The 18,456-nt window shown below is 44.1% G+C and overlaps 1 protein-coding gene across 7 annotated transcripts in view; it reads left to right on the top strand.

The window, feature by feature from the left end:
• Positions 1–11,994, top strand: part of LOC137352094 (calmodulin-binding transcription activator 1-like) — a 1,221,793-nt gene extending 1,209,799 nt beyond the window's left edge. For all 7 annotated transcript variants that reach the window (XM_068017185.1, XM_068017183.1, XM_068017181.1 and 4 more), the window contains one exon: positions 7,710–11,994. In XM_068017185.1, the coding sequence (XP_067873286.1) occupies positions 7,710–7,742 (33 nt within the window). In that variant the 3' untranslated portion in view covers positions 7,743–11,994. The remainder of the gene's footprint in view (positions 1–7,709) is intronic.
• The last annotated feature ends 6,462 nt before the right edge of the window (positions 11,995–18,456 follow it).

The raw sequence follows: 18,456 nt of genomic DNA, 5'->3' as shown, positions 1-18,456 counted from the left end.
ACCCCCGGTTTGAAAACCTATGGTCTACAAAACAAGTTGTGGCATAAAGCAAGCACTTGTTAAGATATTGTTTCATAACTAGGCCTATGGAAATGCTCTGAGAAAAAGAAACCGAGCATATGATATTACACTGATCACAGTATGTTCTACAGGGGAGCTGCATGCCATTTATTTCGAAGACTGCACTGTTTTTAGGGGCGTGCATGATTTTATGTGGTTATTGAAATGATAGGCAAAATAAATATAGGCTTTTTGTCACCTGTGCAATTTGTCCTCATCTCAGATCTAAACTCCTAAGAACACAGCAATAGGAAAGGGCCATTCTACTGTGACTCAGCGCCATGTTTGTCTTAGCGCCACGTCTGCACCTCTCCTCTTCCCCACTGAAAAAGGAGTCTGTTCACCTTTTTGAATGCTTCAGACTCCTCTGCTATGCAGGGCTGAGAATGCACAACATTAATGTTGCATATGAACAAGAATTGACAGTGATACTTGCACAAACCCCCCTGTTCCTGAAGGCATCATTCATGCCAGGATCCAGTTCCTTGGCGATTTGCCATCCTCTGGTACCTTAGTTGCTAAGCTGGGCAGATGGGCCTGGACAATGAACATTGATAGGCTACCCAATTGTACCCAACCTAGACATCCAGTGTTCTCACATTCCTGCAGAGCTATTCCTTGTATGGAAATAATCAAATTGCAAATCTTTTTAAACTTGCTGCTTGGTGGCTGGGTGGCTGAATGCCTCTGCCCAGGTAAAGTCCAGCTTTGATCCCTCGTTCAAGTCAGCTGATCCCTTCCAAAGCCTTCATTACCATGGCCTGCAGAGATGCAGTCAGCCTGGGGATCCTGCACTCCAGCACCCAATGCTGATAACTGGGCGCCGGTAAACATTGGGCAAGGACAGGATTGGGATGAACTGTGATGCTCCCATTGTTGAATAGCTTGCTGGTACTCCCACAAGAGGAACAGCTTCTTGGCACTGGCGGCACCAGGACCATTTTCAACCAGGAGAGACCGGGAATAAGAGGAAAAAAATTCTCAAACGTCTTCATTTTAATTTTCTTTGATCCTATGAGGATCCTGATCTGGCTGTCTGTATGTATCTGCACTGTTTATGAATTGATGTGTAATATCTATGTGAGTGAAATGTTGTCTATTATTAGACTTAATGCATACCATAAAAAATAACAATTGAATTTCAGAAAGTTATGACGATGGGAGCTGTAAAATGGAATGGTAATTGGACAGAATTCCGTCACCATGGAAACCTTTGTCTGCCAAACACATGCCTTAATTCCTTGAGAATTGCGTCATTGTAATCAATGCCAAAATCATGGAATTTCCCAAGCTGCCGATTTCCCACTCCTTCAAAAACAAACAAAAATAGAAAATTACAGTCTTGTAATGATTTCTAATCCTTTCATCAGCCCAACTACAATTAGATTGGGTTGTTGATGGCAATTAGCAATGACTAGCTTTGTATGAGACAGTGCAGGGACACCACCAATCTTGGAAGGAATAGGAGAGAAGGTGGGCTCAGTCAGGAAGTAGGGATTATGCAATGCCAAGCTTGGGTTTTAAAGGCCTATCGATTACAGGAGGAAGGGATGGGAAAGAATAAGGAAGGCGAAAGGTTCCGCAGCTTTGAGTTGGAGACAATAAAAGGAGTCTTGATTTCAACACTCTGAATTTAAAGAGTTATGTGGCACAAACCAGGCAGCCCCTTGTGAATGAAATGGAATTGATTTTAAAGCAACTCAAAAAAATCCCTCACATCTCTGTGGGGTTTATCCCACTCTCAGACTGAACTCTGGCACAATACCTGGAGAAACAGTGTCAACAGACTGAAATGGGCGTTTACACCATTCTCCAGGATTTCTGCTGAAGTTACACTGGGAGAATCTCATAGAAACTCTCCCCCGCAGGTAATAATAGCTGAGAAAATACTCATGGAGAACCTGTTGGCATCCAGAGAGCACTGACAGTGAATGGGTTAATAACAAAAGATTCCTTTTAATCTCATCCTAATTGGAAGTCAATACCCACTAGATTAGGACTGCAGCAGATTATCTTTCAGGTAGATCCTTGTATGGATGTTGGGTTAGGGAGACAGTGACAAGGGGTCATCAATTTAAACTTGCCACTGAGAGTGAGGAGAAATTCTTTAGCACAGAAAGTTGTTGGAGAATGAAATGGTTTAGCATAAGGTGTAGTTGAGGCAGAGATTGTTGCATCTTTTAACTGAAGAGCAGATAAATATTTGAAGCAGAAGAAGATCCAGGGCTATGGGCAGGATGAATGGTATATACCATTGATATTTAACTGTACCTGATCAGTGTATTTGGAAATGTATTGAAGTTCCCCTTTTGTCTGGAGAATTTTCTCCCTGCCCTTGGAACACATGCACCAGCCTGTGAGCTGTGGGTAGCACTCTTGTCTCTGAATCATAAGGTTGTGGGTTCAAGTCTGAGAAGAGCACATAATCTAGAAGGACACTCCCGGTGCAGTACTGAGGAAGAGTTAAGGGATATGGAGCAAAGGTACATGTTGGAATTAAGATACAGAGCAGGCTATGATTTCATTGAAGGGCAGAACATGCTTAAGGGGCTAAATGACCTGCTCTTGTTCCTACATTCCGATCTGTGATCAATAGGACAGGCAGGGAACATGGAGCCACATTGGTGCCATTCTAAATCAGACTGCCCAGCAATCAACTCGCTCTGACTCAGTCCTTCTCAGTGTGGAGCCTGCTGTCCTCTCACTCACCACTGATATCGGACTGGAGATTGCAAGTACGAGTCCTTGGACACAGTGGGGATAAAGCTTCTCCAGGTTGGGATGTGGATCAGAAAATCAGGCACAAAAGTCAGCGCACTCTGAATTTTCTGATGATCAATTTTACCTTGGTGCATCGGTTCCCTCCAGGATAGTCCTTTGACAAATAGAATCCCAAAATCTCTTTGTTTACTGGTTAAAGCCAATGATTACTGGTTAAATGACCAATGTGAACACCAGTCAATAGCAACTTCCATTTATATAGTGCCTTTAATGTTGTAAAATGTCCCAAGGGGCTTCGCAGGAATGTTATCAAAGGAAATTTGGCACCAAGCCACATAAAGAGATATTGGTGCAAAAGCTTGGTCAAAGAAATTGATTTTAAGGAGCGTCTTAAAGAGGGAGAGAGAGGTGAAGAGTCAGAAAGGTTTAGAGAGGTAATTCCAGAGCTTAGGGCTTGAGGCAGTGCAAGGCACGGCCACCAGTGACAGTTGAAGGGACTGGAGGATGCAAAAGGCCAGAATTGGAGGAACATTGGGGTAGAAATTTGACTGGGTGGCAGTGCAAAATGGTAGGGATTGAAACGACCATCCCTTATCCTGCCCACCCGATATTCCATTCCATTGACCTTAGTTGATGCTGCTGTCGCTCGAGGGGAATTTCTACCCCAGAGAGTCCTCAGACAGTTATAGGCCTGGTAGGGTTGGGGGAAACTAACCCAGCAATTCAGTCATTTAACTCTAGTGCATGCATATGAATATTGGGTGTGAATAGGATCGGGCTCGTTTGTGGTGCCCTATGTGATGGAAATAGTCTGCCCACTCACACTGTTTTCACAAAGAATGCTCGCTTAGGCAGGATACTGAAAGGCTGCCGGTGCCCACGACACCCTTCTCTGAGGAAGGAGTGAGTGATCTCAGGAGAGGAAGGGAGGGAACTGGGCAAGGTGATAGCTCAATTGACCCTGAACTGCTTGTAAGTATAGGTTTAATCCAGTCAACAAACTTTTAAAACAAAATACATGTGTCAGTCCCCAATGCACAGTTGAATTTTGTTTTATCTCAACTAATTTTGTGCCATCAAAATTGTAAGAAATAATTACAGAATTTTCCAATATCTGGTTCAAATGTGGAGCCTGCAAATCAAATTATTAATGTTTGCTGCAAAGAGCATTTGTTGATTAGTTCAGTGAGTAGCTGAAAAATACAAGCAGCTCTTTCTTTGCTGAATGACTTATTTTCAGAGTATGGCAACAAATTGTCTGTTTTAGTTGGTGAAATACTCTAGTTGCTCACCGCAAGCCAACTGCCTTGAAATCAAGACTTACCTCATGCTCCCTGTTGCTTTGTAGATTTTTTAAAAAATGTTTGTGCTCATCAAGGTGAGGTTAGTGTTGGGAGTGAGACTGTTCAGACATCCAGTGTCATCACAGCAAGCACTCCCAACTGGTCATGGGGAGGGGGGTGCCTGGAGGTCAGGGGGTCAGTGGCGGTCTGGGGGAGCAGATGGTGATCGACGGAGCAGGCAGACGGGTGGGGGTTGTGTTTATTGGGTAGCTTGTTGGGCCTGGAGAAAACACTCCTGCCCCTCCTGGTCCACGCGCAGTGCAGTAAAGACACTTACCTCACGAACTCAACCCTTCTCACCTCCTTTCAGCTGCCAAGTTTCCCAAGGCCTGGGAAACCCTGCTGCCTGTGGTTAAAAATAGAATGAACGTTAAAATGAAAGAAACCATATTTTTAATATCTTACATATAATATTTTAATATTTAAATGACCTACCTGCTTCCCACAAGCAGATTGGTTGCCCACATTTTGTCCCACCTTCATTAAAACTGAAGTGGGCGGCTTCAGTTCCTGTTTTCCATATTGTTTGCATATTAACCTCTAATACGACTCCAACTCGTTTTTGGGAGTTTCAGCCCTATGTCTCAGTAGACAGCCCCCTAATATATCAGTGAGACATAGGGCTGGATTTTACCAGCCTCATGATGGTGGACTTAGAGGCTGGGGGGGCTGTGAAAATAGTGGGGGGAGCCGTGTGAGGACAGGTCCCCGACACATTCCCACAGCCATGGAACTTTCCCGGGGCAGGCTGGGAATCAGATCGGCTGCCCGCTGCATGGATACAGGCAGCCTATTAGGCTGGTAAAGGCCTCAATTAGGGGCAATTTTATGGCGTTGCCAGAACTTTCCCATTGGCAGAGTGGCCCACTGCCGTACGTGGAAATTGCCAGCTAATGGATATGGTCTGGCCGTTGGAACCAAAGGCTCCATGCCCCAATGATAGGTCTAAATGAAAGGCCTCAATCGTGGCTGATCCAGCTGCGGGGTTTCCCCTCCACCCCGATATCCCTATCGGCTTCGGAAGTCTTTATTTTTTGAATTCTGTGTTAGCCAGTGAGGGCGCCTCCATGTTGGTCCCCGACCTGCCTCAGCAGCCCCCACCTCTCCCAGTGGAGTTGTCGAGGCCCCAGAGGTGCTGGCCCTCTGATTGGATCTGTAGAATTGGGAGCCCGCCCACAGCGAGCATGGAGGCGGCCAGTTAGGAGGCTGCCTCCCAGAAGATTGCGCTGCCGGCAAGTGTGGACTCAGAGCCTCTATTTGGTCCCATCGTCGTGGTCCCAAAGCCCACAGGAAAATCCAGCTCATATTTTCAACACCAGCCATGCTTAGACCAGTTTGAGTGACATTGCCAACCTAGGGGCAGTTTTTTGCCTTAGGCCCAAACCTACTAGGAACTAATGTTGCCACCTCTGGTTGGAGGTATTCCTGGAGGTTTTGTCACATGATCTCCCACCTCCCAACAACCCAGTCCTAAGCATCCACCTTTGGTCACCTGCCCATAAATCCTTGTGCCACCCCACCTTCCCACAGCTGGTTAGAAAGCAAACAGGCTCTTAATTACCCTACCAGATGATGCTTGACTGTCAAACAGTCTTTTGATCACATTTTCATATTTTTAGAACTAATACATTTTATAAAGAGAGTGAAAAAAAAAATCTAATTTTTTAAATGCCCCTCTGATATTTCTTCATGAGATTTTGCTTGCAGCAGTATCCTGGCAATCTGCATTTATTTCCTGGAGACTTCAGGATAATCCTGAAGGTTGGCAACCCAACTTGGAACTGGATTGAGACCTTTCCATACTCCTCTCATGTGAGACCCTTATAGTCAGCAGACAGAGGAGGCTCATCCCAGCAGTGTGGCCTGGATTTGTATCTAGCTCCTAGAGTTGAAAGGCCAGCATCTTGCTCACCGTGACCCCTGTTTCCCACCGAAGCCCCTTTATCCAGTGAAGGGCTGAGCAGTATGGACCAGGCATGCCTAGAATTGATCCCGTAGCCTGTGCAGGTTAGATGGTCTTAGCTCGGGGCGGTAATCGTGGCCTCAGCAGTCCCCCTTTCCCAACATCCTGCGCCCCCAACATCTCTGGGTGAGGAAGTGTACGTTGGGACTCAGGATTAGACTCAGGTGTGATGGCTTTCACAGTCAAATATCTGGATGCTGCTTACTGTCTAGGCTCACACATGAAGAATGGCCATACAGCTAGGCCCCCTAGAATCATAGCCCAGCGCAAGGCTGCACCTTCAGGAGGGGAGAGGAGAAATTAGTACAAAGTTTAAAAAATGAGTATTCTAAGCTGGTGACTGAATGACTTCTAGGAAAGCTCTAGAGTGTAAAGCAGCATTTGCCCAAGATTTGTTTTTTGTTACTGAGCCCCCACCTTGGAAGATTCATGTCCCATTCATGCCACCTTCTGCCCTTTAAAAGTAGTAATTTGTAATCCCAAAAATGAAGGCAGAATCCAATTGGTTTCAAAAGTTGGGAGCAGGGTAGAAAATTTGACAGAAGTTCAAAGTGTGTTCAGTTTTGTTAGGAGTGAGAGAGTCTCAGAGAGCTGCCTGCTTCAAGGATCTCCACTGTCATGCGGCAATCAGGCAGGAGATGCTTCAGTCTTTCACTCTAACCAAGGAGAGGCATTATGGGACAGTCCCAGTACAGCCTGGGATGTTTAGATCCCCACCAATTTCTAGAAACAGACATTAGGCCAGTCAGAAGTATGGTTGGTGCAAAGCAACCCATGAGAATCAGCTCTGAATGGTCCAAGATCTGCTTCTAGGAACCAGCAGGTATTCATTCTTTGAATGTGGGCAGCGCTGGAGAGGCTGACATTTATTGCCCTTCCTCTACTTGCCCTAAGAAGGTGGTTGGTCAGTGGGTCTTTTTGAACTGCTGGTAGTGGTTTGATACATTTGAGTGGCTTGCTCGGCCACTTGAGAGGGCAATTAAGAGTCAACCAGATTGATGATGGACTGGAGTCACAAATGGACCAGGTTTCTTTCTGTCAAGTTCCCTCGTGAACCAGTTGAGTTTTTTACCCCAATTTGACATCTTCACGGTTGCTTTTGTTTCCAGTCTTTAAAACTGAATTCAAATTCACTAACTGCTATGGTGGGATTTGAACTCTCGCTGTCTGGCTTATTTATCCAGCCTTCTAGTTTACTGGTCCAGTAATGTAACTGCCACACCACTGTGCCCTAATCTCAACAGTGTCAGCCGGATTTGAGGCCACAGTATGAGAGGTGAAAGCACAGTCCACTGTCTCACCTAGTGCTATGATAACAGTTTGGTTTACAAGGTAATTTGAACCTTTTTTTGAAGAGTTTGCTGCCTTGTAGTCTCAGGAGAGTGGAACGGGTTGGCTAACTCTTTCAAAGAGTTGGCACAGGCAAGATGATCCGAACGACCTTCTTCCATGCTGTATCATTCCATGGTTCTATGATTGTAGTCATTCCTTTTATTGTTAACCTTTAACTAGTGATGTTACCGGTCACTCCTTGTTATTGTGTCCTTGGTATATTTGTTGACATTAATGTCTGTAACTTGATTTTGCTCTCTTTTGTTTCCCCTCTCTCTCCCTCCTTTCAGAGTGAAAGAATTGAGAAAGGCCAAGGAACCTGAAGATTTACAGAAGCACCCCATAGCAATGTAACATTGCTTCCTGACTGTTTTCTTTACGTTTATATCAGAGACATTTACAAAAGATCACTAGAGATTTGGGAAGATTAGCAACACTCTCATCGCAACAAGGCTCTAGAAACTTTTTTTCTCTCGACCACATCGGCACTTTTATGGAACTTTTTTTAAAGAAAACAAAACAAGGCGCCATAGAACTTGCAATTTATTGTTTTAAGAACTTGAAAACTAACTTGTAGAATGAAATAACCTCTTTACCAGCCTGGTGCGTAGTACTGTAAACTTGTGTCAAGGTTTGCAACACAAAAAAAAGGGGTTTATTGTCAGGAATAAGCAAATGTATGTAGAGAAATCAAACAAAGAGTGAAGAAAAGCAGGTGAGTGGACTGAGGGGAGTATTAGAATGAAAGGAAAGGTGATGCGCAGCTTATGTGGACGAATAACCTGAGCCAGGGAGTTACAGGTATTGCATGTGCCACTTGTTGGGTGTGATCAAGGCCGCACTGTGATGATTGGTCCAATACAAGGTGTACAGTTTTTTTCTCTTCTACCCTTCTCCCTGCTTTCATTAAGACCTTCTATTGGACAGCGTACTGAAACAATATACTGGATAGACCAGACTCGGGTACAAGGGAAGAGGAGAAGGGGAGAGAAACCCTTCCTCAAGATATTTGGTGCAGGTGTTGTGCAAGTTGCCAAGATATGGAGGTAGCCATAATCATTCCATTCAGATGACTAGGTTAAGTGTCCAATTCTGGATAATCTACATTTTCCTTATCCCACTAACCCCCCCATCCCTTCCCCACCTCTCCACTTCATCTCCTGAATGGAACCCCCCATATCAGAGGGACTGTGGTCCTGACAACCTTTTAAAGACTAACGGTAGCCTCTTGAGGCCAATCGTAGAGTAGCACAAGACTATGATTTTTTTCAGTGTATTAGCGGAATGCTGTGAATTCTTGCTGTGTGTGTGTGAGTGACTGTGATTTTTGCCATCAATAATATGAAACCAGTCAGTGTTTCAGTAGTTCATCAAAGGTGCTTGGTTGAAAACCGTGAAGGAATTCAGGCACCGCAGGGTTTCATGGCCTCTAGAATCAGGCTTCCAGAGCCTCGCCATTTAAGACACCCTTGTTCCTGAGTGATTAGACAGAACACTAGGCTGAATCAAAGTGTTTGGGAATGTTCAAGTGTGCTGGAGCTTGCTTGATGAATATGCTTGCAACTTTCAGCCAGAGTCAGTCTAATAGGGCTGGGTTTTCACATCGGGATGGGAAACAGGAGTCAGGACTGTTTCCTCATCCTGAACCACCCCCGGGGGAAACAGTCACTCTTTGGGATTTTCACAGAGGCGTCCCCTTAATTTGCATGGAGACAGGTTCCCGGTCCTGTTAAGTTGTGGCTGGACTCTCGAAGCTGGAGGGCCGATTAGAGGCCTTCCAACTTGAGAGGAGCAGGAGGCTGTGATGGCAGGTAAGTAACAGAGAGGGTGCTTCAACATGGAGCTGTCCTCTCACCAACTTTTTTGAAACTTTAAATAAAAAATGGTTCCTGCAGCCAGGCTGCTACTGTGGGCTGTGGGGGGTGGGGAAGCTCCTCTACAGGGTGGCGTGTGGCTGCTCTCGCATCCAGGCAGGCAGGGAGGGCCGCTGGGCCTGCCTGGAATGCTGCACCCTGGCTCCTACTGGGTGCCCGCCTCCAGTGAGTTAAACTGCCCCCACCAGTTTGGAAAACTGAGAAATTCCATTCAGCCTCCTTTAATTGCAGTTGCCAAGGCTCATAACGAGCCTAATCGGATACCTGCCTCCGCTAAAAATGGCCAGCAATGGTGTCAGGACGCTGGCACGCCAACCAGTGGCAGTATTTTCAGGCCCGGTCTTCCTCCATTCTTGCCCCTGGCCGGGCCCGAGCTCTGTTGGGAGAGCTTACAAACATAACTGGTACAAAAATGAGCCCAATTCTACAGTATTCTCTTAGCTCATCTAGTGGGGTTCTGTGGCAACAAGGAATGCTACTGGGACCGCAGTCACTGCTTTTATCCCCCTCTTCAAATCACTGGCTGTTTGCTGGGCTACTATGGGCATTCTCTGGTACCACATCCAATCGTATTGTGTGAGCCCAGCGCATCTGCATGGGCAGGCTGTTTGACTGTGGGGGCGCCACAACTGAATCCTCACCCAATGCCAGCGCACGCACTTTCCAGCAGGGCTCACTAGATCGCAGTCGGGAACAGGAGAGCCAGCTAATGTTTTTCTTTATGCCCTGGCCTCATTTCCCTGACTGAACTCAGTTGGCACAGACCACTGAAGGAACCTGGGATCTTTCATGGCCTGTGCAACTCAGAACCACACTGGCACCCAGGCAATCTTTATTTAAATGTTGTTATAAAATCAACAGCCTGTGTAAATGCTGCAGATCCCAGAGTAGCACCAGGACTGAATGTTCCAAAGACAGACTGAGTGTAAACACAGCCAAAGACCCCTGTCTTATCTCGTTGCATCCCGACTCTCTGGAACATTAAGTTCAGTCCCAGTTTGAGTAATGTTACGACCAGGTGAGAAAGGTGTCTAGGGGTCCCTCTCAGCCTTCACCTGGTATTACTGTAACAGGGTTTTATTTTTAAACACACTGTTTTTAGCTCCCCCTTGGTGAATCCTTGTTCACCGCTTTCCAATTATAAGGTAAAGAAATGAGCACAACCAGGCTTTCTTAGATTTAAAGAAGAAAGGTGAAATTTATTAAACTCAAACTCTAATTCGGTTAACGCCGACAGATACACAACGCACCCACGCTAGCATGCATACGCGATACACACATGCAGATAGGGACAGAAAAGAGCAGAAGAGAAAAATAAGTGGAGAGGTTTGAGGCAATATCTGAAGAGTTATTACGGTTCTTCGAGGTCATTGTAGAGTTCTTGCTTGTAGGTAATTCTTGCTTTACGTTGGGGCCCAGTATTCTTCTTAAACCTTGTTCACTGTAGGAGACTTTTCTCTCTTGGGGTTCATGTGTCTTCAATGGATTCCGAAGCTTGTGAGAAAGAGAGGGAGCCAACAGGAGGAAAGGAGGTCTGCTTCAGTCCAGGAGCCAAGAACTTTCTGAGTTCAAATTCTCTGTGGCAAGTTAAAAAAAAACCCGCAACAGCCAGTTAGTCATGTGACCAGCTCACCTAACCAGTCCTGGCCCTTGTGGATTGTCCTGTCCTAGCAGACCTTGAAATGTCTCCTCTGCACACAATACCTGGTGATCAGAGGTCCATTGTGGGTTAAATTGGAGCAGGGAATAGCTCCTTTGTCCTTTTAAGTAATCTCTGTTAATATGCAAAAATGTCTTTCCAGCCAGTCTGGTAGCCCTTGTAATAGGCCTTCTCTTCTTCCCAGCAACAGTTTGAAGTATTAATGTCCATGTGGTGAAATTAATGTGCCTCATTCTTGGCAGGAGGGGGCCTGCATGACAGTAATTATGTGCAATATACAGTATGTGGATTTATCGAGTCTTAACCTCCATCAGTTTTTAACTTTATGCATCAATCGAGCTCGACAGACTATCCTACAGTATACATTCTGTACAAAAATATGCGTCACGCACCGTATTTAGCCAGCTGAGTATTCAGAACCCCTCAGGTGCTACACTGAAATGTGTGGGTCATTTAAACCAGATGATAAGAAAAATTAAATAATGGAGCAACTGAATATGTATAAAGTATTATTGTGTTTTTTTTAAAAAGATGTTATCAAAGCTAGAGTATTGTAGGAACCGAGAGATTTTAAGATGCTGCATCAGTTCATCTCAAGACAGATGCTCAAAAATCCACACAAGAGGCCCCATGAACACATCCTACTACCATTTTCTTTTTCACCAATATTCTCCTTCTCCGTTTCCTTCTCTTCCTCTCTTGAAGGTCATTATTGGCTACAGTTCATAGCCCCAGGTGCTTTCAACATCCTGGGCCAATATTTATCACTCGACCAACATCACGAGAAATACACGATCCAATGAATTGATCACATCGATGACTGTGGGAGCGTGATGTGTGCAAATTCACTGCTGCATTTTCCTACATTACACAGTCATTACACTTTAAAAAGTTGCTTCAGTGCCTGTGGAGCACCTTGGGATGTCCTGAGATTGGGAATGGCGATGTATAAATGCAAGTCCTTTCTTGCGTTCTTTACATTTTTCAAAAGGTACTTTTTCAGAAGAGGGGCAAGATTTTCCCTCTGCCCAGCCAGCCGTTAGAGCAATGCGTGGGGTGGGGGGGGGGGAGGAATGTAATAGGTGGATCCGTGGGGGAACGCGTGGCCATTCTTGGGGCTTGGAAATAAAAGGGGGAAAAAAGCCTTGCATTTATATAGTGCCTTTCACGACCAACAGACATCTCAAAGTGCTTTACAGACAATGAAGTACTTCACTGTTGCACTGCAGGAAACATGGCAGCTAATTTGTGCACAGCAAGCTCCCACAAATAGCAACGTGATAATGACTAGATAATCTGGTTTTGTGATTAAAAATAGAAATTGCTGGAAATACTCAGCAGGTCTGGCAGCATCTATGGAGAGAGAAACAGAGTTAACATTTCAGGTCTGTGACCTTTCAGGGTTCTGATGAAAGGTCACAGACATGAAATGTTAACTCTCTTTCTGTCTCCACAGATGCTGCCAGACCTGTGAGTATTTCTAGCAATTTCTGTTTTTATTTCAGATTTACAGCATCTGCAGTATTTTGCTTTTATAATCTGTTTTTGTGATCTTGATTGAAGGATAAATATTGGCCAGGACACTGGGGAGAACTCCCCTGCTCATCTTCAAAATTGTGCCGCGGGATCTCTTACATACACCTGAGCGGGCAGGCGGGGCCTTGGTTTAACGTCTCATCCGAAAGACAGCACCTCTGACAGTGCAGCACTCCCTCAGGACTGCATTGGAGTGTCAGCCTTGATTTTTGTGCTCAAGTCCTGGAGTGGGCGTCTAGGGGGTTTGATCTCAGTTAGGGGAGTGGAGTGGAGTGCAGACCCGGTTCGGCAGAGGCCCCAGGTTATTCTTGTGGAGCACTGAGGACCACACCTGCTCCTCCCAGCCCCATTAAAGTAATCAAGAACTCACCCCTGGGCTCCTCTGTGGACTGGGCCAGGCAGGCAAAGCGCAGCGGAGACCAATCGCATCAGGGTCCTAGTAACATGGCAGGATCCCTGATTTAAATGCTTACCTTAGCCATGCGCTTCCTTCAGGCAGCTGTCTGGCCACTTATTCCAAGGCTTCGGGAAAATTAAGACCACACTGCTGGAACAGGGTGGGAAGTTTCATCTCCACAAGTTTCAGGAGTGCCACCACCCTGTATCCATTGGGCAGCTGCGTATTTGCTTTTCTGTTGTTTACGAGCAGTTTGATTCTTTGCAAGCAGCACAACCAGGCTGATTACATGAGTTCAGAGTTGTCAGCTCTCCATGGTGACCAATTAGCAATATTATGTTGGTTTGAAAATCAACCATGGGGGGCATATCCTTTCACCAGCAGCTGGTAATTGACCTGGTCTTTATGAAGTCCAGAGATGAGTGAAAGAGCAAACGTGCTTGTGGAAAAAGTACAGAAATTCAAGCTAGCCCTACTTTCCCATACACACATAAGGTCTTACCAGACCAATAGTGTTGAAGACAGCATTGTCTCATTTTCCAGCTCCTATACCAGTCAGGGAAGTTGAAAAGAAACAATGCCTTCTATTGGACTATCTATTTTCCTGTTGTAAAGGGGTAGGTGTTTCAGATTAAGTTTAAACTGAGATATAGACAGAAACACAACCAACCCTTTATAAATTCATCTTCTACTTGGAACCCAGTACTGTGGTCAGCTAGGAAACTGCTTCACTCTTAATGGATGTGATCTACACTGTGAAAGCTGCACATTTTTTTCTTTTTAGCTTTGTTTTAAATGACTGAAGGGTAGCTTAACAGAATGCTCCCAGAACTACCTGCACTATTTAAAACATGGAATGATAGTTAGGAAGTGTAAAACACATCATTATTTCAAATAGGGAGCAGTTCCTTTGCCTTTGCACAGGCACACTGTCTGTTGATACATCATTGACAAAGCTGTTGAATTGAAGCGTTGTCACTGACTGAGGTGGTCAGTTAAATGCATGAAGTTTCCAACACAGGAGCCTCCCCACTTAAATTGTATTTCAAACTGAGGACAAAAGGGATGGGGAGGATTGAAAATTACTGAACAAATCAAAAATTAAACGAATGGACAAATTGCTTCCTCCTCCCCATTGCCCAGTCTAGGATATGTTAATCCTTGGAGGGCGCCATAGAAAAGTCCTTTGCATTCTTTATTTTGTTCCTTTAGTACATGTGAACCATGCCATTAAAAACATTGTGACATAAAAGAAATGATAAACTAATAAACTACACATTTTTTGCCTTTTGAGTTCATGATGTGTGTAACAGGCACACTTTAGCCTGTGACCGACCGGTGATAGACACAGATCGAAACTGAGGTGGCGTGTGCAGAACAGGCGTGTCAAGAACATGCAGGGTGAGGGTCCCACACCCCACGTGTTTGAGGTAGATGCTCTGTAGCATTTTTCTACCTGGCCACAGTGCAGAGCAAAAGAAGGAAATTGGATGAGGGGAGAAAAAGTTCCACATAAGCTGGGTGTTAGCCTTTTACAAAAACTCCCAAAACCTTTCTTCCTCAACAGTCGCTGTCACCTAGCTAGTGTCCTGTCACGTCCAGCACTTTATTTTGCCTTACTTTATAACTTTTTATTTAGTCTGAACTTTTTTTTAATATATATATAATATATAAATAGTTTATTTAAAGCTTTGATTATTTAATTTATTTTTTGTGTTTTCTTTTTGTTTTAAAAAGCATTTAAGCTTTTTTAGCCTTTCAAAAATAGGACGATTTTTTTGAGGGGTCACATTCATTGCCTTGACATCATACAAGCCAATATGGACTAGTATGATGTATCCTGCTGGCCAGTAATGTCCATATTCTTGGCTACTGTCAGTAACCTGGGTGGACTCTGTATATATAGAAGAACATGATAGGGAATTGAGTGCAAAGTGAATTAAAAAAAAGGGGGATGCCAACAATGAATTATTTTACTGTGAGTTGTTATGAGATTGGTGAAGGCAGAATGGGAATTTGTATAGTTTTATCTGAATGAGCTAGCAATGTGGATATACTGTTTGTATATATTGTATATATACTTAAAAACGATGAAAAAAACGGAGATATGTGCATGACTATAATGAAAAAAACAAAACAAAAGGAAGTATTAGAAGCAAACGACCTGTAAAATGAAAAAAAAAATTATTTCACTGTAAGAATTCCTTATTTTAAATGTTCTTTAGAAGGACATTTTTGCTAAAGCATGATTAATTGCAAAAAAAACTACTGTACTTAGAATTAGAAAACAAACAGCAAAATGATATAACTGAAAAGTTTACGTTTACATTATTTCTTTTCTGTTTGGCTACCAAGACTTATCTCCTTTGCCAATGGGTGCCAAGTAATGTGAATGCTGTATTGCTAAATGAAAAGACACAACATTAAGTTATAATCTTTGCTGAGCAGATTACTGTAAGGATATAATATATATATATATATAGCATTATACCATAAATCACTCTTTGAAAAGAAGGATTAACAGACATTTTTATGTTAAATACCGTGTGTTAAATACCGTGAAGAAACAATGCACATACACACACACAAAATAAATTTTAAAAGATATATACAAACAAAAAAAACAAATCTGACAGTAATGGAGAGAATGTCCACTTCATCTGTTCATCTGAGATTAGAAAAACAGGTCATAACATTGCACAAAAAAAAACTTAAAAAAAGAAAATTCTAGAAAATGCAAAGCTTTGTTGCACACTCGCAACAGCCCAGAGCCGTAAGCTACGACACTCCTGGGGTTGCTGACACTTGCATGTGATACTAGTGTAGGTCCTTTTTTCTTTCTCTTGTTCTCTTTTCTTTCCTCTCTTTTACTCTCCCTCTTCTTGCTCTTTTTTAACCTTTTTAATTTTACCTTTTTTTAATTTTTCCTGTTTTTGTATGTCTGCATGTGAGAGTGTCACTGGGTCACAGCTGTTTAGAAGCTTTACAAGGGATAGCCCAGCTGCCAGAGTCATGCAAACATTTTAAATTGCCCTTAAAAATTATGTAAGATGTTTTTGAATGCTTTATAATCCTTTCTGCTGTAAATTAAAAAAACAAAGAAAAATCTCCTCATGTTAGTTTGTTAAATTTATTTCTAATATATATTGTTTGAAACTAACTAACATTCTCTTTCTCTGGGCAACTTTTTGACTCTTGGCACTATGGTGCCCTCCAACGGACTGGTTATTGGGGCATTTCTGGAAGGTGTGTTACTGTGTTTCTTTTTTAACTTCCCTGATTTCCTTTCCCTTCCCATCCCTGGATCTCACCTTCTCTTCCCTGCACCTCAGTTTCCACTGGAGCTCACCTTTTCTTGACCACACCTTCCCTTCACCTCTTTTCACCAGCTGGGGTACGGATCAATGGTGCCCTCTGGGCGCAGGGTTGCCAACTCTGGTTGGACATATCCCTGGAGGTTTCATCACATGACCTCCGGACTCCAACCGCCCATCTCCAATAATTTTTGAACTAATAAACAAAAGTTCTCAAGGAAAATGAAAAGAACAAACAACTTGTTTTAATGCCCCTTATGATTTCTCTTGCTGCGTTGCAGTGTCCAGTTGATTCATTTTTAATTCCTGGAGATTCCAGGATAATCTGGAGTGTTGGCAACCCTACCAATTGGCCACCCTTCATCTGTTGGCCTAGATAATGAGTGTCAGCAGGTTGTTGATCCATGTAGGGTGTTACAATCAAGTTCAATCCTGTACTCACCTGACTTCTGCGCACATGCTCTTTCCCACAGGAGTTAGTGAAATGTGATCAGGAGCTGGAAGCCTGGCGAAGATTTCTTTCAGCTCCCTAGCCAGTGGCACTGACACCAATTGTAGAACCTGCAACTGTAGTACCTACGGATTCTCTGGCTGAGATCAGTCATCCCAACGCAGACTGGGCAACTTAGTTTTGCACTTTGGATCTGTATGGCTGTGCATTGTCCCTCTAAATCATCTCCCAATTTTCTCCTCATTCTTGTCCAACTATGGTCATGCATTTTTCTCTGGCCAGTGAAGTAGACTTCTCCCTGATCCCACCAATGCTGTTCTTGGCTGGACCTATACTGGAGGAACATGGTGAATTGTCAAATTCACACGTCCTCTCTCCCTCATCGCCTCTTTGGGCAAACCTCCGAACACCATTTGTTGTCCCACATTGCCCCCTCACCAGCAGTGCAGGCAACTCAGCAGAGTGGAATGAATATACATCCCACTGGTCAGGCTGTGCCTTCAGGCATTGCTGTAGGACTGCCTCACTCTACAGTGGCATCATTCGCTATGAAGATGGGTAACTGCTGACAAGACACCACCTTAGCAGCAGCAGCAGCAGCACCACCTTTGCGTACCTCCAGGTACTTCCAGCACCTTGTCATTCTTAGGTGCATAATGGGAGGCTGAATCAGTGTCTTGTGCACATCCCCAATGCAACCTCAAAGGTAGAACAGGCCAAAGCCTAGGAGTCAGTGATCCAGACAATGGCACACAGCATGAGAGCGAAAATCAAAAATTCAAAGCAGGGAAGTGAAATTGTCACTGTTATTGGAGATGCCCTACTGATTTATGTTTGTGCTGGAAATTTACAAAAGGCCAACACTCGGAACATTAAAGCCAAACTTGTGCACACCGGTGACCGGAATTGCCATACCACGGAGATGGGATTACTGCAACATCTAACTGATTTGATTGAGAGACAGGAATGATCCAGACTGGACGTACGGATTGGAGCACCAAATCATACGATGGAGGTACAATGCTGTACCTTGCTGACTTCCCATACTCAGCTCCATAGTTGTCAGACGGAGCCGAGGTAAACCAGAGAGAGATCCACCTTGGGTGTCTCTCTCCTGCACAATCATGATGGCTCATTTCAAAGCAACACAGTTTGAGCTCTGGGAGCTGGGCACTATCTGCCATTTTGGCCACAACTGGAATGGGCAAGAGGACAAACCAGAGCAGGGAAAAGCGTGTGCGAGAGATGGAATATTAAGAGGGTAAATCCCCCAAGACCATTCCCTACCCATCCAAAGCAACCATCAGCACAGAAGCAGCCCTGCTGATATCACCTTCTGAATTCTGCTCTGACCTTGACAGGTCCCCATTGCCTCTTCTCAGTATCTCGTTAAAAATTGCTAACTCACCATAAGAATCATGGGCAAGAAACGCCTTAATACACCAGGCCACAGTCAACTGGTTTCAGCAATGCCACAAGAGACGTTCATAGAGTGAATGAACAAATTGAAGTGAGACCAACACTCCCAGCCCATTCATCGAGGGGCTTGAGAGCAGTGGATCTCATCTATCTGGCCTCCTAAACAATCAATGGTAAGGGCGGTGGTGGGGGAAGGAGACAGAATAGATGGAGAAAATCCCAAATGTAAAATGGAAGGGGGTGGAAACTCAACATGCCACTTTGAGTCATGTAACATACATGGTTTATCCCTTTGTTACCACTATGCTGTGTTCCTTCCTTCTTATCTACGTTTCTAATTGTATGTTGTAGATAGATCCACCCAGGAACCAGCACTTTCAATACTT

This window comes from Heterodontus francisci, chromosome 37 (assembly GCF_036365525.1).
Source record: "Heterodontus francisci isolate sHetFra1 chromosome 37, sHetFra1.hap1, whole genome shotgun sequence".
Taxonomy (NCBI): Eukaryota; Metazoa; Chordata; class Chondrichthyes; order Heterodontiformes; family Heterodontidae; genus Heterodontus; species Heterodontus francisci.
This window is presented reverse-complemented; position numbering and strand designations above follow the sequence as displayed.